Source organism: Benincasa hispida, chromosome 9 (genome assembly GCF_009727055.1).
Source record: "Benincasa hispida cultivar B227 chromosome 9, ASM972705v1, whole genome shotgun sequence".
NCBI classification, from domain to species: domain Eukaryota; kingdom Viridiplantae; phylum Streptophyta; class Magnoliopsida; order Cucurbitales; family Cucurbitaceae; genus Benincasa; species Benincasa hispida.
Window position 1 is genome coordinate 65475617 of NC_052357.1, and position 25029 is coordinate 65500645.

At 33.8% G+C, this 25029-nt stretch overlaps 1 protein-coding gene across 1 annotated transcript; it reads right to left on the minus strand.

Moving 5' to 3' along the window:
* Positions 1–1821: 1821 nt before the first annotated feature.
* LOC120085710 lies at positions 1822–18556 on the minus strand. The gene is made up of 19 exons (XM_039041862.1): positions 18313–18556; positions 17497–17571; positions 17128–17355; positions 16469–16555; positions 16240–16329; positions 16023–16149; positions 15599–15690; positions 14756–14924; positions 13779–13900; positions 12955–13083; positions 12721–12819; positions 12583–12640; positions 12425–12500; positions 12213–12342; positions 5248–5405; positions 4988–5060; positions 4714–4905; positions 3309–3402; positions 1822–2902 (listed from the first exon to the last, which is right to left on the minus strand). The coding sequence occupies exons 2-19, from the start codon at positions 17569–17571 to the stop codon at positions 2001–2003; spliced, it is 2901 nt and encodes a 966-aa protein (XP_038897790.1). The 5' UTR covers positions 18313–18556; the 3' UTR covers positions 1822–2000.
* Between the last annotated feature and the right edge of the window lie 6473 nt (positions 18557–25029).

Below are 25029 nucleotides of genomic sequence, written 5' to 3' on the forward strand. Positions count from 1 at the left end.
ATATATCGTGATTACCGGTGATAGCTTCTATCACTGATAACATGCCATCAAAGATAACTTCTGTCATTCTTTTTACCATCAAATAACATGTTATCGTTGATGGCTTTTATCACTGATAATATGCTATTAATGATAACTTCTAGGCTTCCCAGTTATACTTTAGTTCAAAATTCAACTTTACTAATTAATTAAATTTACTAAGTTGGCTATCAATGATAAACTTTTATAAGTGGTTGCTAACTATGAAAGAAAATCATCAAAGATTAAGCTATCAATGATAGAAAATATTAGTAGCTATCACTGATAGACTTTCATTAGTAACTATCAAATTTGAAAGATTAACACTCAAAGTTATGGATGACTATTATTGAGAAACTTTTATTATGATTGTCAATAAGAGACTTTTATCACTAATAAACTTCTATCACTAATACATGAATATGACTGATATCTACGCAAGTTCTATCACTAATAACTGATATAACCAATACACGAATATTTCAATTTGTGCTCTTCATTTTGGATCATCTATGCCATTTTTCAAGCTTATTACCAATAGACTTCATACTCTTGAAGTTCTATGAAAAAAAAAAAAAAGAAAAACAAAATGATGGCTTGTTTGATAACATTCTCATTTCTCATTTTTTGAGAAATAAACTTGTTATAACTAGTTTTGTTTCTTATTTCAGAAATACTTCTAAAAATGGTGCAAATTTGAGGATTAAAAAAGTAGTTTCTTTCAAATCCGTTTTCATTTACTATTCATATTTAACGTTTCGTTATAATAATCAAACTTGATGATTGGTTTGTTGATCGATCATAATCTCGACATTTGACATTGTAACGAGCTAAATATTGAATTTCATATTTGATAAAACCATAATATTAACAAATCAAAGTGGCGCAGCGGAAGCGTGGTGGACCCATAACCTATAGGTCCCAAGATCAAAACTTGGCTCTGATAAAGAAAAAAGAAAAAAAGAGCAGCAAATTAGCTCATTTTTTCTTTATCATATTTACTCTCTTTTTTAAAGAAATGAAGAGTTCATTTTCGCCCCTTCCACATTTTTATAAAGTTACAATGCTAATAGAATATGAAACACTATCACAAACCTAATCACTTTCTTTTTATTTCAAATCAGAAAAGCATTTCATTCAACAATAGGCTGACTGAATTCCCATTTCTGTCTCACATAAAAGAAAAAGATAACCAAAAACAAAGACGTCTCCTACCATTAACATAAAGGTGCAAGATTCCACCATCTTTTTCTACCTCAATCTTTGACCATTTGACACCATTAATATTTGCACCTTTTAGTTCTGTTTCATGGTTTGTATGATTGAATTGAATGGGTAAAAGGGAACCAGAAGAATATGACAAATAATGTTATTACTTGTAGGAAGTGATCATCAAGGTTATTTACCAACAGAGATAAATAATAGGGTTTCTAGATTTCATCTTATTGATAAACCAAATCATTGGCTTCCCATTCTATAACATTTGGTATAAATTTTGGAAAAAATAGGATAACGTTAAAAGAAAGTTAAATTTTTATTTGGACCCTGACAAAAAATTCTCTTCAAAAATCCAAAAATATTGAGCTTGGATATCTGTCGAAAAAGACTGAAAAAATATTTCAACAACTTCTCTAAGAAGATGCTGGAAATGAAAGATGAAAACATTTGAGAATTATTTATGGAAAATACAATTTTCCATGATTGAATTGAATGTGTAAAAAGGGAAGCACAAGTATATGAGAAAAAACTTTATTTCATGTAGCAAGTGATACATCAAAGTTACCAACAGAGATAAAAGTAATAGGGTTTCTGAATTTCATCTTTTTGACTGATTATTATCATTACATTGAGTGCATTATATATAATTATTTGATATTGAGACAGTTTTCTATAAGAAGTTGCAGATTATGAAATTGCTATAAGTGTGGGTTACATCAAAGATTCTGAGTTATATGACTATGGAAAATTTTGTTCTTTCATCTTCAGTTAATCAAAGGAGTTTCCACTCTACTATGCTGTCCATCAGAAAGCCCGGGCGACGAAAATTCCACTGGTAACGGGATATTCAGCTCGGAACAAACAAGCTGTATTATGCTGGCAGTCACACCCCCAAGAGATATTTTGTTGACGGTTACGGACATCGCAAACCTGTGATCTATATTACAAAAACCTGTGGAACCACCCATTCCTGAATGACCAAACCCAATAAAAGAACCTTCTTCTGATCTCAACCTTGAGAACCCTAATCCAAATTTCCCATTTGGAATGGTGTAATTCTCATATTCCCCCTTACCCAAAAAGGCATCATGAATTCTAGGGTCTTTGTACATTTTCCCTACAAACTTATTTCCAGCATTTACATTCCTTGTGTCAACTTTTGTGCTGGGATCATTGGTATTGCTACTGCTGCTGCTATCATTAAGGAGTCTAGTGTAACCAGTATTGCTTGTAGTCCTGAAGATACTATTATCCTCAGCTATTTCGGCAGAACTCGAGTTCTTTTCGTGGTCATTATTTACGTTGGTATGACTATCCTTGCTTCTGGCAGCTTTCTGCTTCTTAGGAATCTCGGAAGTGAATTTAGGGATGTGAGGGTGGCTTCCAAGAGGTGGTTGGGAGGATGAGGAATGTGGTGGTGGTATCACACCGCCATCGGCCAGGGCTGCATAATAACGTGCCAGTGCACGAGCAGAGCAATGTCCATTGGCAGCTGGTATAATGGCACGGCGAGTATTGAGCATATTAAATAGAGGTGTCAAAGTTGAGGCAAACTGAGCAATCATGGCTGGCTGGAAGGTGGAGGGCAAGTCAGAACGATTGATGGCGGAGAACTTTTGAACATCATCAAGATTTGGTGTTAGTGTTGCAAGACGAGTTTCAACTCCTGGAGACGAGGAAAGAAAATTACAATAAGCTCAGCAACAATTTTCGGGTCTGTTTGGATTGACTAGAGAAAAAAATATTTTTCAAAAAAGTCATTTTTATTTAAACTCCTTTCATAAAAACTGTTTTAAAATACACTTTGAAAGTGTATTAAAAATTTATTTTGAGTGGTTGCCAAACATTTCAATTTTTTCAAAAATAAACACTTGAAAAGTTAAACCAAACGCACTCTCCTCTTAAAGCAATCCAGCTATTGTATTTTCACCCAACCAAGTTCATGATTACAATGATTGTGTTAATAAACTTGGTTGGTTTGTAGGGAAAATGTACAAAGACCCTAGAATTCATGATGCCTTTTTGGGTAATGTTAAGAAAGAAAAGATTGAGAGGATGTAGTAATGTTTTACCGGGAGGGATTCCGATGTATAGCTCGCCTTCTACATGGAGAGGGTTAACTAATGCTTCTTCAAGAATCTCTTGGAACTTCTTCCCCGTTGCGTGCTGTTTTGTTTTAGCAGATTAAAATCAATGAGGCAAAAAATAAGTTTATCTTAGGCTATATGCAAGTATCCAGCCTCCCAGGCCCAGTTTGACCTCCAACATGCAAAAGTCCGGAAAGTAAACACAAATGGTTAATATTTTGAGGGATAAGTGATAACCAAGCACCACAAATCTTATCTCCTGGCTGACCAATGTATTATACTTTTCTTTTCCAAACAATTAATTAATGTTAATAAAGACAAAATATGGATTGCAGTTTATCCTCAAAATGTACCCATAAGAGAGAGGAATTAGAAAGTAAATATCCATTAAAACATGCCAAGAGAATTGGTCAGAGCATCAATCGATAGACAAATACATGAAGTAAAAATCGATTTTACCACTATTCAAATTTAAGATTCAATTTAATGAAAATTAACAGTTCAATTCAAATGGGGTGGAAAAAATGAATTTTTGTAAATATATTTTCAAGAATGACTAAGATAAACTTCTGTAATTATCTTTTCTAACGGCATTTGCAAGAAATTACTTCAAATGTTTTTCAGAAGAGCTATATTGTTCACAAAAACAAAATGCCATATCATTTTCCTTGGACCATTTCTAATCAGGAAAATTACCTTTTTAGCCTCGAGGTTTTGGTTCTAGTTTTCATTTGGTCTCTAGGTTTCAAAATATTACATTTTTAGTATTTAAATTTTAAATTTGATTTCAATTTAGTCTCTTGGTTTCAAAATGTTACAATTTTACCTTTGAGATTTGAGTTCTTGCTTCATTTTGGTCCCTAAATTTCAAAATTTACACTTTTAACATCGATTTTTTACTAAATACTCGCTTTCAATCTTTAACGTTAATGTATGTTAATTAACTTAAAATAATTATGAAGTGAAAATTTAAAATTAATTTTAATAGTGATGAAAAAGTAGTGAAACTTAATTTTTTATTTCTTTTAAATTAATTAATAGACATTAAATTAAAGACGGAAAGTGAGTATATAGTAAAAAATCGAAGTTGAAAGTGTAAATCTTGAAACATAAAAACCAAACTGAAACAAAACTCATATCTCAAGGGCAAAATGGTAACGTTGAACTTAAAACTTAAGGACTAAAAGTCTACAATTTTGATACCTATGAACTAAATAAAAACTAGACCCAAGAGTTTTTTTTTCCCTTTATGATTGATCTGATGCTGACAAATTCTTGTATAGTTTGAACTCGTATCATTTTCCTTGCCAACTTTGATTCCTTAGCATAGACTAGCCTTGACATAGATTTATACCCCAAATAATTTAAGTGAATGAACGAAGCACAATACCTCAATGATTCCACCACATAGCCAGCCATACGATAGATAGTGATACAACTGCTCCTGGCCAGGTTCAGTCTCTGGCGTTGATTTAGCCATGCAATTCAAACATTCCTCCCAGTCACAAATTACCAAAGGGTTTTCCCTAACATCTACCGTGGCATTATGCAGACCTGAACTGTGGTTAAGCACGTGATAGACCTAGTAATGAAAACCAAGAATAGAAAAATGTCAAATGATACTGCAATGACATAGGAGGCAACTTTTTAGGAAGACTATGTACCTTTATTATATCTTTACCATTTGATCCAAATTCCGGCCAAATATTAGAAACGTTTTCCTGAAGCTCAAGTTTCCTTCAAGACAATTCATACGAAGAAAAAAGCAGTGTTAATATATGAAGGCATAAACAGCCTGACAGAAGGATATAAATATAAAACAGACCCATAATTCTACAGATTAAAGGACGGAGAGTTTTAACTTCAAAGACAGAACACGGACTTGAAACCTTCAGTTTAACATGCTAATAAATTATGTTCTTACCCATTATCAATTAGCCAATGCAACATTCCAGCTGTGATGCCCTTTGTTACAGAGAACACTGGAAAAAGACTATCAGGTTGAACTGGACGAGGATCGTATTTCCCCAGAACTCCAGCAGAAGTATCAATAATGACCTCTCCATCTTTGTAAGCACACACCTAACCGAATTTTACATAATTCAATAAGAAGAAACTAGTGGTAATATAGCATACCTGAGGCCTGAAGAGCAAGTTTTAATTGCTATGGACAATAGATCATTTGTGTACCAACCTCATACCCAACTGTTACTTGGCCATAAAATGTTAGCTTAACAATCCAAAAAGGTAAGCATGGAAACCTAGCCAACTTATCTTGCAAAAGACAAAGGTAAACCAGCTCAAGCAGGTAGTAAAACCTGGTTTGATCACCTAAAATGTGTTACATCTCAAATTTTAACTGTAATCAAAATAACTCAAGTCTCTATTAAATTCTTTTGCAAGTCTTTGTGAGACCCCCATCATCCATCAGTATAAGAGGAGGGGTAAGAATGTAATTGTGGGGGAAGTTAGTTATGCATGGGAGTGAGGGACGTAAGGACCATGTTAGTGCTCTAGAGGGGACCATAGTTGACATGAGGGTAGTATCGATAGGAAGGAGGTAGTATAAGTAGCTAAAGGGTAATCTTCATTTGTTTTTCAGTCTTTACTTGAGTAATAGACTCTCACAGAGAGAGAGGTTATCGCCTGAGAGTTTTCTTCATTCAATAATATCATATTGTAAGGGATACCTTACAGTCTTCTACCACATGTTCATATCTACTTGCCCGTATAGATACATACAACTATATATATATATATATATATATGTTGAAATTAGAGTTTTCGTCCTAGGGGCAATTTTGTCTTTTTCATTGTACCCTAGGGTTTCTCTGTTCTCTATTTAAGCAGTTGGTCTACTGTATTCCATTGTATCAGTTTTCTAATAAGAATCCCTTTATCCCGTGGTTTTTCTCCCTAATTAGGGTTTTCCACGTAAATCTTTGGTATGCTATTTTCTTTTCCCTACTCTTTTTGTGATCAGAGCATGGAGACGAAACCCTGGCCACCATTGATGAAAATTCAACGGGAGAATCTAAAACCGTTAACCCAGATATAACCAATATTATCCAAAAAGCCATTGACAAGTACTTCCAAACCCTTCTTCCCCACTTCCGTGAAGACCAGCTGTTGCGCCTACCCACTACCGGCCATCTCCCTCGCAGACCCAACAACCAGCCGCCAGACCCCGGCGACGGCGACCAGCGAACCGGTCGCTACCCACCGATCCAGCCACACGAAGACAGCAGCGAACCAGCTGATACTACCCGGTTGGACGCACGCAGACGCGGTCGACCAGCAGTCGGCCGCTCGAATCCTGTCTGGCCGATCTCAGACAGCACCGACCGACGACTTGGAGCCCCGATTTGCTATTCCCGCTTCCGACTGGTCCAGACCAGCGCCGATCAGTCAAGTTTCCGTCTGTTGGGTGTGCTGCCAGCCTTCTCTTCTCAGATCGGTGTCTCATCTCAACTATGCCGCACCAAAGGACAGATGGGAGAACTATGGGTATTTTCCAGCCGGGTATGAGCAACCGAATAGGGAGTTTTCGCCGATCACGGATGAGTTTGGGGGGGGTAGTCTTCGTCATACCACCAGGACCAAGGAAATATAATCCAAGATCAAGTTACCAGATGTAGTTTGCAGATTAAATCAACAGAACAAGATGTATAATCCAAGATCAAGTTACCCAGATGTAGTTGCAGATTAATCAACAGAACAAGATGTTTCAGCAGCAGCTTGCTGCTATTGAGGAAGCCCTGGGATCGACATCCAAGATCCAACCATACCCTGAAAACTCGGTAACTCCGTTCCCTACTTACCCCTCAAATTAATGTTCTGGAACTATAGGCAATTCCTCTGGAATTATTATAGGAGAAAAGTTGAATGGTGATAATTACTTCTCTTGGTCTCAATCTATTAAAATGGCCCTGGAGGGCCGTCATAAATTTGGATATCTGACAGGTGAAATACCAAAACCAAGGATTGGTGATCCCCAAGAACGAATGTGGAAAGGAGAGGATTCTTTGTTGAGGTCGATTTTGATTGGAAGTGTGGAACCTCAGATTGGGAAACCTTTATTGTATGCAGCTACAGTCCGTGATATTTGGGAGGCAGCCCAGAAACTCTACTCCAAAAGACAGAATGTCTCATGGTTATATACTCTACGTAAGCAAGTTCATGAATGAAAACAGGGAACGATGGACGTTACTGCTTACTTTAACAAGCTATCTTTGTCTTTGTTATGGCAAGAGATGGATCTATGTCGTGAGATGATTTGGAAATGTCCGTATGGAAGAGTGTCACATTATCAGTCTAAAGAAACCGATCGCGTGTATGACTCTTGCAGGACAACTCTAAATTTGATACATTGCGCAGTCGTATACTGGAGACCAGACCTATACCATCCTTAATGGAGGTTTGTTCTGAAGTTCGCCTGGAAGAAGATAGGTTGAGAGCCATGAACAGTACACCTGTAGCACCAACAGATTCCGCTGCTTTCAAAACATCAGGCCCTAAACAAGATAAACAAAACAGTAAGCCGCCCCCAGTGTGCGAACATTGCAAAAAACCCTGGCACACTAAGGATCAGTGCTGGAAACTCCACGGCCGACCACCTAATGGTAAGAAACGACAACCAAGTCGGGCTCTCGTAGGTGAATCTATTACTGAAGATACTCATACTCAAAACCAGGAAACTACTCAGAACACTACTATAGTGGGTGTAAGTGCAATCGCCCATACAGGTACTTTTTAATCTTTTGGTCTTGTGAGTATAACTGGTAATAAACTGTGGATATTAAACTCAGGAGCCACAGATCACCTCACTGGTTCTTCTGATCAATTTTTATCTTATCAACCTGGTGCTGGAAATGAAAGAATCGGAAATTCAGATGAGTCTTTTGCTTCCTGTTGCTGGAAAAGGACGAGTGTCACCCTTTGCCGGCTTAATACTCCAGGATGTGTTGCATGTGCCAAAGTGTCTTACAATCTGTTATCTATTAGTAAACTAACAAGAGATTTAAGTGTCGTTTAGTTTCTCACCTGATGATGTTGTTTTTCAAGATCTGACCTCGGGGAGGACGATTGGCATTGCCCGGCATGACAGGGAATCTATTTCCTTACTGAAGAAGCTTCCTTTAGGCTATGTGATAGGACTAGTTTGTTTTTCTTCTCATTTTTCCATTTCTGAAACTGATTATATGTTGTGACATTATCGTCTTGGCCATCCTAGTTTCCAGTATATGAACTATTTTGTTTCCTCATCTTTTCCGCAATATTAATATTTCTAAATTGAAATGTAATGTGTGTGTCCGACAAAACAGCCTCGTGTTTCTTTCTCTCTCAGCCCTATAAGCCCTCTAACCATTACTCTATTCCATACGATGTCTAGGGTCCTTCACCAGTCACTACCATAACTGGAAGCATTGGTTTGTAACCTTTATTGACGATCAACTACTCGTCAACCTGGGTTTCCTTCTGACAGATAAATCAGAAGTCACTTCAGTTTTTCAAACAATTTTACAATTCCATAGAAACCAGTTCAACGCTAGAATCGCTATTTTCAGGGTGATAATGGTCGAGAATACCTTAGTAACACCTTACGAGAATTCCTTATCTCCAAAGTGTTTGTCCATCACGTTCCCTGCGTACACTCCTCAACAAAATGGAGTGGCCGAACGGAAAAACCGTCACCTGGTCGAAGTTGCCCGCTCTCTTATGTTGTCAACCTCTCTTCCCTCTTAATTGTGGGGTGATGCTATCTTGACACAGCACCATCTATAAACTCGTGCCATCCAAGTCCTAAAATTCCAAATCCCTTTAGATTTCTTCAAAAGAGTCTTACCCAACTCAGACATCTTTTCTGATGTACCCCTTCGGTCGGTCTTTGGCTTGTGTTGCTCCATACACTACTGGACCTAACTGTACACACAGTTCTACCTCGGCACAAAAATGCGTTTTTTAGACGTACTCCTCTACATCAGCGTGGGTACAAGTGTTATCACCCTCCTTCCAGAAAATACTTTGTCTCTATGGATGTGACCTTCTTCGAAAATCATCCATTCTTTCCCAATGGTTTTCTTCAGGGGGAGCATTCCAGTGAAGAAACCAATTGGAGTCCCAGCCTTTCTGTCTTACCTGAACCCGAACCCATCCTTGATGTCAGTGTCAGTACCAATGCACCTATCCTCCCAACTGAACAAATCCCTTGGATCACATACTATAGAAAGAATCTCAAGAAGGAAATAGCGTCACCTATTATCTCTCCGGCTCCAGTTCATGAGTCTGAATAGAGATCAGTTCTAGGTACTAGTAGTCCTATCCCTGATCATGATAATAAATGTGATAACACTAATGCTTGTGTTGAAAATGTTGAGAGCAAAAGCAAGGAAGATAATACCAGCAGGGATGTGATTGAGGTTGATGATGGTGTAGAGACAGATGAGTGTGTGACTCTTGAGGACATGGTAGAACCTGGAAAAGAAGCTTCTCTTATTCCCGCTGGGAAAAATGTTGAGAGTGGGAAAATAACAGAACCGGAGGGAGAATGCAGTATGTCGAAGAAAATAAAGATAGAGATGAATCCCTTGATCTTCTGATTGCCCTAAGGAAAGGTACGAGATCATGTACTAAATATCCATTGCAAAGTTATTTGTCATAGTAATTTATCTCCTGAGTTCAAGACCCTCACTACAAGCCTAGACACAGTGGTGATACCAAACAGTATACACACAGCTTTGGAAAGTCCTGAATGGAAAGCAGCAGTTATGGAAGAAATGAAAGCTCTTGAGAAAAATCATACGTGGGATCAAGTCAGTCTTCCAAATGGTCATAAAGCAGTCAGATGTAAATGGGTGTTCACAATAAAATATAAGCCCGATGAAACTGTTGACAGATACAAGGCCAGATTATTGGCCAGGGGTTTTACTCAGACGTTTGGGGTTGATTATTCAGAGACCTTTTCGCCAGTTGCAAAGCTAAATATTGTTCGAGTCCTCCTTTCTATTGTAGTTAATAAGGATTGGCCCCTTCACCAGCTTGATGTGAAGAATGCTTTTCTCAATGGAGAACTGGAGGAAGAAGTCTATATGCGTCCCCCTCCAGGATTTGAGAAACAGTTTGATCACCGAGTTTGCAGATTGAAAAAGTCCTTATATGGGCTAAAACAGTCACCGAGGGCTTGGTAAGGAAGATTTACTATGTTTGTAAAGTCTCAAGGATATAAACAGGGTCATTCTAATCATACTCTGTTTACTAAAAGGTCTGTATCCGAGAAAGTCGCAGTTTTGATTGTTTATGTTGATGACATTGTTATTTCAGGTGATGATACCTCAGAGATTGACCGATTGAAAGCAAAGATGGCTGAGGAATTCGAGATCAAGGACCTTGGAAAACTAAGATACTTCCTCGGAATGGAAGTAGCTCGATCAAGAGAAGGAATTTCAGTTTCCCAATGGAAGTATACTATGGACCTGCTCAAGGAAATTGGTATGATGAGGTGCAACCAATTGATACCCCTATAGAAGCCAATGCAAAGTTAAGTAATATGAGTAAAAGTGTTCCAGTGAGCAAAGAAAGATATCAACGACTTGTTGGGAAATTAATATATCTTTCCCATACTAGACCCGACATCTCTTATGCAGTAAGTATGGTCAGTCAGTTCATGCAGTCACCATACAAAGAACACATGAGGGCAGTAGAGCGCATTTTGAGATATCTGAAAACTTCTCCAGGGAAAGGCTTGATGTTCAAGAAAACTAAAAAACGATGTATCGAAGCTTACACCGATGCTGATTGGATAGGATCTGTAGTAGACAGAAAATCAACATCAGGATATTGTACCTTTGTGTGGGGCAATCTTGTTACATGGAGAAGCAAAAAACAAGGTGTTGTTGCCAGAAGCAATGCTGAGGCAGAATACAGGGTCATGAGTCAGGAAATCTGTGAAGAGATCTGGCTTGAAAAAGTCTTAAAAGACCTTAATCAAGAGCATACCAGTCCAATGAAACTCTACTGTGATAATAAAGCAGCCATAAACATAGCAAACAACCCTGTTCAACATGACAGAACAAAGCATGTGGAGATTGACCGGCACTTTATCAAGGAAAGACTCGATAGTGGCAACATTTGTGTTCCTTATATTCCCTCCAATCAACAAATTGCAGATGTCCTAACAAAAGGGCTTTCCAGACAATTGTTTGACGTTTGTGTGAACAAGTTGGGACTTATTGACATCTACGCCCCAACTTGGGGGAGTGTTGAAATTAGGGTTTTCGCCCTAGGGGCAATTTTGTCTTTTCATTGTACCCTAGGGTTTCCCTGTTCTCTATTTAAGCTGTTGGTCTATTGTATTTCATTGTATCAATTTTCTAATAAGAATCCCTTTATCCCGTGGTTTTTCTCTCTAATTAGGGTTTTCCACATAAATCTTTGGTGTGCTATTTTCTTTTCCCTACTCTTTTTTCATCAATATATATATATGTATGTATGTATGCATGCATGCATGCATGCGCATACACACACGTACACACTCTAACTCAGACTGGTGTATAATTCTGAGAGAGAGAAAGAAATAACATACTACTGAATGATACTTTGGATAAATTTTCAGGATCCATAATACACATTACTATTTGGATTTTGAATAATTGCCAAACCAAGCACACAGCTAAAGCCTAAATGTTAAGGGCCAAATCTGAGATGCATGCTATATCTGTTCAAGCATGTAATGAATGAAATAGATCGTAGGAAAAACATTAATTATATACAAGAATTTACCAAAACTGAAACTTGCACATACGTAATGACATTTTGCATTAAATTGCATTCTGAAATATTAGAAAATGATTTAGTTATGCAATGGTATAATATTTAAGTTGTGGTACATGCCTGGATTCCAAGTATTTTATCCTCATTCCCCAGCTTGATTAAGAGTTGTCTCAGTTTAGCTTCAACATCAGAATGGACAGGTGTACTCCAGATCCATTGATCATTTACGTTGGGCTCCTTGCTAATACTTCTGAAACATCCAATATTAAACCAAGCTGAATGTAAAGACGATGATGCACCATTAATCATGCAAACATCCAGAAAGCACTCACCCTTGTAGAACAAATTCAGCAAACGGTCTCATGATTTCTAGATATACGATGCGAACATCCATCAAGGAAGAAAGACCTACATTAATCTCTCAAAGTTCAGAAAACACAAATCAAATACTCTTTTGTAAGTTAAAACCAATTCATGATTAAATGAATACCTCTTAGAAGATTAAGGACCCGAGCAAATATTATAATATCACCAGGAAATGCATCAACCTGGATGAAAGATGGGCTCTCACCATATGCAAACACAGACAAATGTGATAGAGAAATAATGAGAAGCTATATCAACTTACAGGATTAAAACGTTTAGCCTCCTTTTGATTAATTTTCATTCTTTCTTGTATTTCTTTCACATTCTTTGATCTTTGCTCCGTCATAGCTCTAAAGGTCTCCTGTAAAATAACTGAAGAAGTAAAAACATGAACCTAATTTATTCATAGGACTCATGATGAAATATATCAGAGAATGAAAATCTGTAAGAAACATCAGAGATAATCATGACTCTCAAGAGCTTGGCATGCACTTACCTGCGATTCTTTCGCAGCAGTTGTTGCTCGAAAGAATACATTTGTCACCGACATTGCTTGCTCCGGCATATCAAGACGCAACTTCAGTCCCATTTCAGCGAAGGAAGATAGAAGAGCAACATGGTCACCCTATCAAAGAAGATGTTTACAAACTGTTTTCGTTTTTAAGGAAAATGGTGCGAAATAAAGAGTCCACGAAGAACAACAAACCAGCTTATTTTCTTACCAACTAACTGTCTTACAATAACAATGATAAACTAATACTATAACAAACTGCATCGAGGGGGTAATATAATTATAAGTTTTGATAAGCAAATAGTTGGGGAAGATAAGGAATTTGAGCACATAAATAAACATGGATGCTTCAATTGTCTTAGATATACTTTAGGAGATAACTAGATAAAGACAATTGTGAAATAAAAAATCGAGGAGGATGATTGGTTTTTGTGGCTGTAAGAAGAATAAGCTATGTGTTATAAACAACCATACTAGCAGTGAACTGATCAAATAAGTTTGTAAAACCAAAACACTGTTAACATTTGAAGAGTAAAATGCAGACAGTTTACTGTTTACAATATGTTATTTACCATCGATGATGGTGTGTTGAATATTAAATAAACTGTGTATTCATAGTATCAACATCAGTAAGTCTTCAATCTCGCAATGTTGCACTTAAGAGAGTGACACGCATCAAACTTTTGAATTGACAATTGTATTTAAACTAAACCAAAGGATCAAATGTTAAAAAGATAAATGTGAAGGAAATCATATATCTGAGGGTCTAATTTTGTTTATGATTTACCCAATAATAATGTCATACAAACCTCTGCAGCTGCCAAAAACATCTTTGCCAGAGCTAGTTTGATGGTGTTTGGTAATTTCTTTGTAAGCCCAAAGTCAAGCAAAATTGGACGATGAGGAGGTTCCTTGCTGATGAGAAAATTCCCTGCACAAAGTAACAAAAAAGGCACTAAAACAACTATTGTATTGGGATGGTTACATCCCTAATATTTCCATAAAGCCAGTCTTATGATTCTTGCACTTATCCCAGCTTTCTGAATTTCTGAGATTAGAAACTTTCCTTAGCAGTGTAAAAAACTTATCTAGTTAGGTAAGTCCTAATTACATAGTCATAACAGAAACATTATGAAACAAAAAATGTACTTGGATGTTTTCATTGTTTTCTTTTGTCTTTTAAACTATTCATATAGAGTAGATCATTATTTAGTGAACATAACTTGGCTTCAATCATGGACAGGTCGAGGATATCTTCTCTCCAAAAGACCAAGATATTGGCAGGAGATTTATCCGAGCGAGATGTTCAACATTCTTGATAAATGTTAGTTTTTTAAAATATTATGCAAAAGAAACAAATGAAAATAAAATCAGATTAGATAACTTTCGATACATTTTCTAAAATTGAAATGAATTTATAACAATTTTAAAAGGTTGATCCACGAAATAGTTCTTAAAAATACACCCTCAACAAATCCTGAGGAATACTCATCTTGAAAATTAACATTTCCCCCCACTCCAATATATATATATATATATATATATATATAATTTGGTCTTTTCACATTTACCCTCAAACAAAAAATATTTTTATTTCCTTTTTTTTTTTCTTACGAGAAACAAATTCATTTATATAATGAACTACAAAACATTTGGGCATTGCCTAATTCCAACGTTGAATGTACTATATACCAACAACAAATCTTTTACCACTAATTTTTTTTTTATTAATCTACATTTATTTACATTAAAATGACTGCACATATACAAAATAATAATAATGTACCAGGATGGGGGTCGCCATTGAAAAATCCATCAACATAAATTTGGTGTGCATAAGCCCGTGTGATTTCTTCAACAATTCTTTGTTTGTCGACACCATATGCTTCCAGACTAGCAGAGTCATTTAAACGTATGCCGTCCATATACTCTAAAATTAAAACTTTCTCTGTTGACTGCCACAGAAACCCACAGAACAACAGCTGACTATATAAGCAACCTAATCTTATGCATATGTAGAACTACGTAAGCAATAACTTCTCCATTCCAGATGTTGAGAAAATACATTAAGTGTTAAACATGTTGCTAATTTATGAGCAGAGATCAATCCTTAAGAAAATGACTTTGATCTAGTAGATTTGCGTGGCATAGATGTATATATATCCTTTGAAAAGTTTTCAAATAAGCTAAAATTGCAATTGGGAAACCTTCAACATGATTAATGTTTCCTGCTTACAATGATAAAACTTACTTTTCAATTTTTCTTCCTTTTTTTTGTTTTTCAGTTTAACAATTGCAGGGTGGAAGAACAAACTATCGACCTGAGAAGGTAATACGTGTCTTAGCTATTGAGCTAACTCGGATGGGCAATGTACCTTTCTAATTTTAGAAATCTTTATCTCAAATAAGTTGTTTTTGTCGAAGTTCCTCAATAGTTCTTTAGCTCTCTTGACCGATAAAATATTTTCATTTGTCATTTATGTTGGCCTCTTAATATTGTAATAAATAAGATTTTCCTACAAAGTACTTTCAAATAATGCTATATCGTTCATCATATCCATGATAATATGATGATTCAATAGTAACCAAACATTCCAGAAAATATGGTATTATAAGGTAGGAAAATTGCCTGAACAACTTCCGGAATAAAAACATTTACAGTCCCAAGGCCTTTATCGTCATCTGAGCAGCCAAGATTTCTAGATACTGTCCTGGTGTTCTCTACAAAATGAAATAAAAAAAGAGGCAAAGGAAATAATGAATTAGGCAGCTTTAATTTTAAATAAATGCCATGATCTGGATTTGACGAGATGCACGGAAGTAAACTATGATAATGAGTTTGGCCAATTTGGAATTTAGGCTAGAATGCGATATAGATAACAACAGAAGAAGTATTCTATCAGCATACTGGAAGAAGATGCATTATTTCACTAAACAATATAAAATCATGGTTAGGCGCCAAACTCATGATAAGCTGACATGCAGGATACGTAATCGTTGACTCAGCAACAATAGGTGAAGTATCTTTTACAGTAAGTTCAGAAAAGACATACCAGCTTCAAGATTGAAATCAAGTTCTTTGGGAGCTTCTCGGCACCATTCATCTATAATGGGATTGAGATCATACTGTGGTTCTACCCAGGCTATCCAATCAACAATCGCCTTTGCATTCTTCAAGTCCTAAAAATAGTCATCATATGCTAATCAATCAGACAGAAGGCTCATCAAATGTCTTGATCAAACGTCTTAAAGTCTATAAAATATGCTCACCTCCAATATAACTGTCTTTATGCCCTCATGTTGCACTTTGATAACCACCTCCCTTCCATTAAGCAAAGTTGCTCGGTGCACTTGGGCTATCTGACAGAATCAAATAATAAGGGAATTTTCAAACTTGCAAATCCTACACTTGAAATAAAATATATACTGATTGAGAACCTACTCTAGTGACTCATCTGTATCCTATAAGTAACAACTGTCTAAGGTAAGAGGATCTTACAGATGCAGTTGCTAGGGGTTCTTCCACAAAGTTTGCAAATATATCAGTTATTGGTTTCCCCAACTCTTTCTGTATGGTCTGGCGAACCTGTCATGGAAAACAAGTATCACGAAAACACCAATTAGAAATCTGTAAAATAATGCTATAAGCTTCTGAGGTTTAGCATGCCACAAATATGGCAAGTCGTAAACAGAATTGAAGAAGATATAACTTCCTCACCATCTCATGATAAGAAACTATACAGTTGCATCAAAGATTTGAAATGTTTGAAGACTCTTTGCATGCAAAAATTTATAAGGCAGGCAAATGAAAATTAATAATTAACCAAAAGAGAAATATAGCATGTTTAATTGAGAAATTGTGATGTAACCTAAAAGGACAAAAGGATATAATCCTCCAAGAAGCAAGTTTATGAATCTTATTAGAATGATAAGGTGTGTAGAATACATGAGAAGGACCCCTATTTATAAGGGACTAACACACAAATGAGGGTAAAAGGGATTAACCTAGGGATTCACCTGAAATACCCTAATCCTACCTCCATCAAATTGTGATTAGAATAAGCACGGTAGATATCAAAGGCCTGTCTCATTTATCTATCTATGATCCATTAATTAGTTTTCTTCTCCTTCACAAAAATAAAAAGCATAAAAGATAACCTCTTGCATAGGACGAGGAGGGAGAGAGTCCTGTAGCTGTTTGAGGAGGCGTATGTATGCATCAGGAACAACATCTGCTCGAGTAGATAAATACTGTCCAAATTTCACCCACAAACCTTCCAACTCTATTATCAAACTCAATGCCCGCTTTGCATTTCGTTCATGTGCTTTTTCCCATAAGGCTGATCTTTTAGATTTGCTAATCCACTTCTCTCTTTGCTCTAATGCCTTCAGACACACCCACAAAATTAAAATTAATTAATTATTAATTATAAAAATAAAATAAACAAATAAAGGAAGGTGAACTTGTTTCTTGCTTGATGAAAACAGTGGAGAGGTAAACAGGGATCTGGGAACAGGGAACTTTACCTTATAATCCAGGTATATCACTAAAGCCAGGGTGAATACTTTCATTCTTCTTCTGTAGATGTTCCCCCATGCCATCTGAGAGAATCAGGTCGAGAAGAAGACAACAATTGCTTTAGTTCACACTTTCTTAGAACGATAATAGAAACTTTATGATGACAACCTATAATAAATTAATTTAACTATATCCTGACAACTGTCGGGAGTTGCAACCTGCAGTCTACTTAGAAAATTATCTTTTCAACTAAAAAATGGCGTGCCTAAAGAAACTTCGTCTAAAAAACTTCGTCGTCCATCTCGATGGAGATTCCAAGTGTAACTATCAAACGACCCAAATCATCTTTAGTTGCTATCCGGCAGACTCGAAGTCCAGAGCAGAAGCTTAATCCTCTAAAACGGGGAATAAATTAAGAAACTGCAAGGGATGATGACACTGTACCATCCCTTGCGCGATAAGTTAAGCCACCTTGTTTTCTCCAATTTCAACTATATTAAGCATCGCTCATCACTTTTAACGTAATAATTTCACACATGCAAATTTCAGAAAACTATGAACTGCCTAGAAAGCATCAAATTCAACAAGCAAAAAGATTTCGAGAATATCCACTATAGAATCACTTCCCACGACAGCGACAACAGAGATTTCGGGAATCACAGGATTACATTCTAACACATAACGTAGAATTCAATCAAGCAATTGATGAAAAAGGATGATCCTCGCAATTCAAGCTTCTAATTATACGCATGCCGTATGCTGATGCCTATCATCACACACGCGCAAAAAAAAAAAAAAAGGCAGCGAGAAAAATCATCACTAACCTGAAAAATTCGTCGGAACTTCGTCGGAGGAAATTAAATCAGATGAACCGGGGGAAAGCTGAAAGTCTCGAAACAAGACTCCTCCAAAATGAAGAACTTTGAAGAATCAAACGAAAGAGGGATCGAATTTTCCCAATTCGATTCTGATTGTGTCGTTTTCAGTTGGTTTTTTTTCTTGAATTAGAGTTTTCTTCTTCCTTTTTCTCGGTGATGTGATGTGGTTTGCAATTCGATCACCTAACTCTTTTCTGTGATAAAAAAAACTTTGTCAAATTTATAGCAATCTTTTACCACAGTTAAGGCCAATTAGAAATGAACACGTGGACTGTTGGTCCCGATGTGGCTGCTTACGTGGAATAACTGGGTCCCAAGGTGCCTTGCAGTGTGAATATAGTTATATTCGTATGTGGAAAATATTAAAAGTGGTACGTGGACGGTCCCTTTGCCGTACGATTAGAACTTTGGGAAATGCTTGTTTGGTTTTTTTTGTTAGGTAAAAGTACAACAATTTTGGGTTGGGATTGGAAGGTTTTTTGGTCTAAAATTTGCTACAATATATGTAAATACCTTTGTAAGTAATTTGCTGCCATGCATTTTTTTTTTAAGTAGGGTTGTGTGATTTGGGGGTTGTTTAGGGAGTGTAATGGAACGGTTGTTGTAATGTAATCCAAAACCTATTTTTGGATATAATCTTTTGGATCCGATTTGTCGAAGATTTTTTGAATTCATGTGTGGTTCAAAAATATGGGTATCTAATCCTTATGGATTAACGGGAAGGGTACAAGCTGTAAATCCTATGTGGGGTGTCGAAGGTTTTGTCCTTATGTTTCGGCCGGAATAGCCTTGCATCATATTGTAGCAAGTACATTGGACGTATTAGCATAAACTAAGCTCATTCCGTTCCGACGGTTTTAAATTTAACCCTCTCTTCCATTGTTTCATTTATGTTATGCCTTCAAATTCTCACTTGCCCCAACGCTCTTTTGATCTCAGTAATCCTGATTACATTATAGTCTCCCAGTTCTATGTGGCTTGAGACTTCTATTAAAAAGATTCTAACTTGTTTTCTTTTAACATTTTTCTTAAATTGTGGTTGGCTTTTCCTATTGTGTTTGGTTAGTTAGTTTGTCATAATTGTTCTTTCTTTATCTTTTTTTTTGGATATGTTGTATTTGTGTTTTAACCCCACTGTATGATTCTCTTATCTTTATTGTATAATACCTTTACAAAATAAAAAATAAAAATAAAAAAACAACTTATTTTACCTAATATATTTTGTTTTTATTCTCTCTTCTAAAATGTATTGATATTTTTCAAGAAACTTTTAGTTAAATAAATATTAATTAATAATGTTTTTTTCTAAGAATTAATGATGATTTTTCAATAAATATGTATATGAATTTAGTTTAGTTCGGAAATAATAATAACCCATTAATGAAATATTTTACAATAATTAAATATATGAATTTAGTTAAAATTGAAAATAATAGTAACCAATTTAGATTAATATGTCAAGTTTATCCAAACCAATTCAACTTAAAATTTAATTGTACTTTTATAAACTCCACGTTTTATTTTAGTTTTTTTTTTTCTTTTTAAGAGATGTGTTAGAACATTTATAATGATAAATTTTAGGAAGGAATTTTTATGTACTTCGTTCTCATATTAAAAGATGTTGAAGAAATGATTACGAAGCTAAATAAATACTTATTTTACCTAATAATTATTTAATAAATTTTAGATTCACAATTGGTATTAATAATAAAACATTCACAACATAATAGTAACCTGATTTATAATTAAAAAATATATATATATTTTTAAATTGTTATTAACATAAAAATGGTAGGATAATTATTTTAAATGGTAAAACTGTTGAAAATAATTTTAAGTATAGCAAAATGTTACTGTCTTAAATATCTATCACTAACACTAATAGATGTCTATCATGGTCTACATATTGCAGTCTTTGACTAATAAACAGTGACATTATGTTATATTTGTAAACAAATTGGCTCATTTTTCTTTATTTAAAGACAACCCAAATTTATATTTAAAAAAATAAAAATGTTTAAATTCCATACCATAACTATATGCAAACTTACATCTAATGTGTTAAATTGTTAATATATCTAACTCTACAAAATTTTCTTTTTTTATATATATATATTTTTTTCAGACCCAGTTATAGTCCAAGGTTATCAATCAAAACATTAAATTAATAATATAAATTTAGACTCAAAACTTTCATAAATTAATCAATTTATATTTTTTCGGTAATTTATAATTATGAATACTTGATTGTATTTAAATTCGTCTCAAAATTACCTTTATAACTTTATTCATCTCTCAAAATCTCCTGATTGTAGGAAGAAAAATTATCACGTAATTATTTCTAACGAGTATAAAATACAAACCAAAATAATAAGATTAAAAACCAATCGTATACATACCAAAGAAAAACCAATCACTACTATCAATCATTTAATGTCAACGTTTTCTTTAATACATGTGTGAGCATTATGCATCAATGGGTTCATAACCAACCTCAAACATGTTGAAATTGATTCTCCCCTAAAATTTTAGAAGTTATGTCATTATTAGTTGGTGATCGTTTTAAGTTATACAACTTCAAAGTTTAATGGTCTAAATTGAGTTTTCTTATAAAAATTAAAAATTAAAACAAAATGTTAAAATACATGTATCGTGGTTAAGGTTTTAGAGTTCAATTAAAAAATAAAAATAAAAACGTTAGAATACATTATACGTCTCTCACACATAAAAAGGTTATAATATAAATTGACAGGTAACCTACATATAAAAAGTTAGAAAATTATTTTAAGTGACAAAACTCTTGAAATTATTTACAAATAATAGCAAAATATCACAGTTTATATGCAATAGACCGCAATAGAATATTTTATATATTTTTCATGACCAGATAGACATATATAGTACAACATTAGTCTATCACGATTTACTGTATCTAGACAGTGAAATTTTGCTATCTTTATAAATATTTGTATTCATTTTCTTATATTTGAAAACAACTTATAAAGTTTTATAGTTTCTTTTTTAAAAAAAAAAATGTTTTATAGTTAAATTAAAGGGTGCATACATATAAATTTCGTTCGATGTAATTTAATTTACGATTATTTTTGTATTTTTGAATGGCAAATTATTAATTGGAACTGCATATTCAGTTTAAAATACTTCCCTCTAATGCATTTATGTTAACATTGAAAACTATTGTTCATACTGTGGTTCTTCATTGAATAATTTCTCGTTAAGTAGAGAGATTTAACCAACTACCAATAACACTCACAAATCAAGTGGTCCGCTAAGTTAAAATTTATAATACTATAATAATATGAAAATTACTTTGGCTCTCCATAACTCTCAGCTTTGAACTTCGCGAAAACCTCTAGTACTATAAGTGTATCATACTCTCTTTGTTCACATTAGAGATTTCTTTTAATAATAGTTATAATAATATCCTCCCAATATTAATATATTTTGTCACATCTATTTACAGAGGTTAATTGATTCAAATTTTTATAATAGTTATTTTTCTTAAATTTTTACCAAATAACTTAGATTAAATAAAATTAGTTAAATTCAAATCAAATAATTTTTTTTATAGAAAATATAATTTTTAATTAATTATCAATGTAAAAATAATTAAAATAATAAGTTTAATTTGAAGATCTCTTCACATATAGAGATTTTCAGATATTTTAGGATGTGGTACGGAGAGCATCTTAAGAGTTTTGGATGTTCTCTTGAAATATGAATATGAATTTTCCAAATTTCCACGTTGAAGGCATCCTCATTTTACTTTTTTATCATTCCTGATTTATATTATTCTTCTTTATTTGTACTATATAATTAAAATGAATATTGTCAACTGTATCTATTACATTTTTTTTTGTTATATGTAGTTATTATAAGGGCGAATTCTTAGAATATTATGTAAATTTAAGATATTTTCAAGTAGAAATTGTACAAGACAGATATGATTATCCGAAAATAGTAGACATTTATAGTTTCAGACATCTAAAGATTTGGAATATTGGAGAACAAATCAGAAAAAAAAGTTGAAGTTCTCGAGGTACATACCTCATAAAACACACGAATATGTTGAAGAAAAAAACAGTTGCAAGGATGAAAATTGTAAATTGTTTTGAAGTAATGGGGTTGATATAACCTGAAAAATGGTTGAAAATGAAGTTAATTTACGGAACCGTTTCAGAATTTACCCTGGTTATTCTTTCAAGGTGGAGATTTAAAAAGAAAAGTTCATTAAAAACTTTATGTTATGAAAGCTGATCAATAACTAAATCTGTTTTGAGCTTATTTTATATAAAGAGAAAGTTACTTGTATAAAAAGGAAGAGATTAATACTTAGATGAGTCATTTGTAAGCCCATTCCTCGCACGTGCCCTTCATCGAGTATCCGTCTTCGAATCCATCTTCCACTAAAAGGAAGGATTTTACGTTGCCTATTCTATTTCTCAAAATCATATTTAGTTTTAGCGAAAACCATATAATTTTTTGGATATTTGTCTCCTAATAATAGTGTAAATTCCATTGTTTTTTCTTTTTGATTGTTGTTCGTTATTGTTTGATAAATCGAATCAAAGTAAATTGTGTAATCTTTCATGTTTGGTCGTGGTGGGTATGTCTATTTGTAGCTTGAACTATGTGATCACATCCAAGATATACAATTGTCGATTGGATAGTCTAGGGTTACACGATTGCATAGCAAATCGGCTTAAACATGTATCGCAGTTTTTATTCCATGTTTAGTTTCCACTTAATTCACCCCTTGTTTTTAACAAAAAGTATAGCAATGGAGTAAGAGAATTTTTTTTAGTACAATTAGAGTTGAGAGATTCGGACCTTGAATCTTGTGGTTTCTAGCACACTCGAAATCCAATTGAAATATGCTCAATTTGACGTTTAATAAGAAAAATTTAGAATACTTCAAACGATATTAATGATTGAATATCTTTTTCAAAATTCACGAATTTCAACTAAAATCCAACTCCATAGGCTATTTTTCTTTAAAGTCTGTATTAATTGTATCGAGACAAATGTTTTATATTCATTAAATGCATCTATGGGTAATAATTGCAACATTTATTATAGTTAAGGTATAATTAATTGAATTTTAGGTTGCATTTGGATAAAATTGAAAGTTTAGAGTAAATAATGACATTTTATTTTACTTCTACGTGGGGTGAAGGATTAAAATTTCTAAATTATTATATATGCATTAACCAGTTAAATTACGAGTAAAAGATGGATTCACTTTGCTAATTTATAGTAAAAATTGAAAATTTTCTTTTATAGTAAAAATTGAAAATTTTCTTAAACCTTCAATTTTAATGCCGGTCTAGGGCCTCTCCCTCCTAGAAGGGAAAGAAATAGTGGGGTTTAATTTCAAAATTATACAAATTAATATTGAAATAATTGTTTAATTCTGATTAGGTAGGTCCCTCCAGATTATTGAAGACAATTAACTACATTTTAAGAATCATTGATGTTTATTAATTATTTATTATTGGTTTAATTTATTTTAAGGCTTAAAAATGTTGATTTTCATGTACGCCGAGCTAAGTTATTTTTTATTTCTTCACTTCCATCTATTAGATTAAAAAATATGATCATTTAATTATCATTCAATAAATTTTAATATAATTTTTAATTATTATCGATTCATTGACATATATTTATACATGGTTACAACATATACAAATGTAGTAAACTTGTTCATGTGGCTTGTTTTGAAAATTATTTCCATTGAGGCTTGGGGTTGTTGTGTATGATAAGTTTAGTCAATTACAAGTTGGCTTGGCTAAACATTTTACTACGCTTTTCTCCATTTTATGTTTTCCTGAGTGGTTGATGTTAATTGACGATTCTCAATTACAACAGCTTATCTTATGTAATAGAATTCAAACCACAGATCTCTTAGTCGTCAACACATTCTAATACTAATTGAGCTAAAGATATTTTGTTTGATTTTATATGTATATTTGATGTTACATACATATAATACTTAGTTCATAATTGTTTTTTTAAAAAAGTTAGAGTTAGACCTTTTTTTTTGTTAGAATAACTAGGCCAAAATCTTTAAGGGAAAAAAAAAAAAACAAACAAAAGAGGTAAAAAAAAGTGCTATTGTGACATTGAGGAGCATAATGAAAATACGGATATGGAAAAAATATAATATAATAATAATATAATATAATATAACTAAAATCATAAAATAACTAAATTATAAAATTGGATAATATGAAAATTAGTGGAATTTTGAAATGGACTAATGTGTGTGAACTTAAGATCCACAAATATGACGTGGACTTACATGTATCAAGCATGAATAACTACCCAACACATGGACAACGACACTAAACAATGGACGTCTATTTATTTATAATATTTACAATAAATGCCACAATATTTTCTATATTAGCAATATTAATATCCACATATCAACGTTTTGTCCGTGTATCTTTCGTGGGCTGATTAATGGGCCACGTGTCTGGAAAAACCGCTAAACGGTCCACACATTCAGATTTTTTTTTCCCTTTTATTTATATATAGAGTAAAAAAGAAGAAGAAAAAAAAACTATATATTTTTAAGGCTAGAATCCCAACCGCACATATACAACATATAGTCTATTACCTAATTCTTCACTCCATCCATTG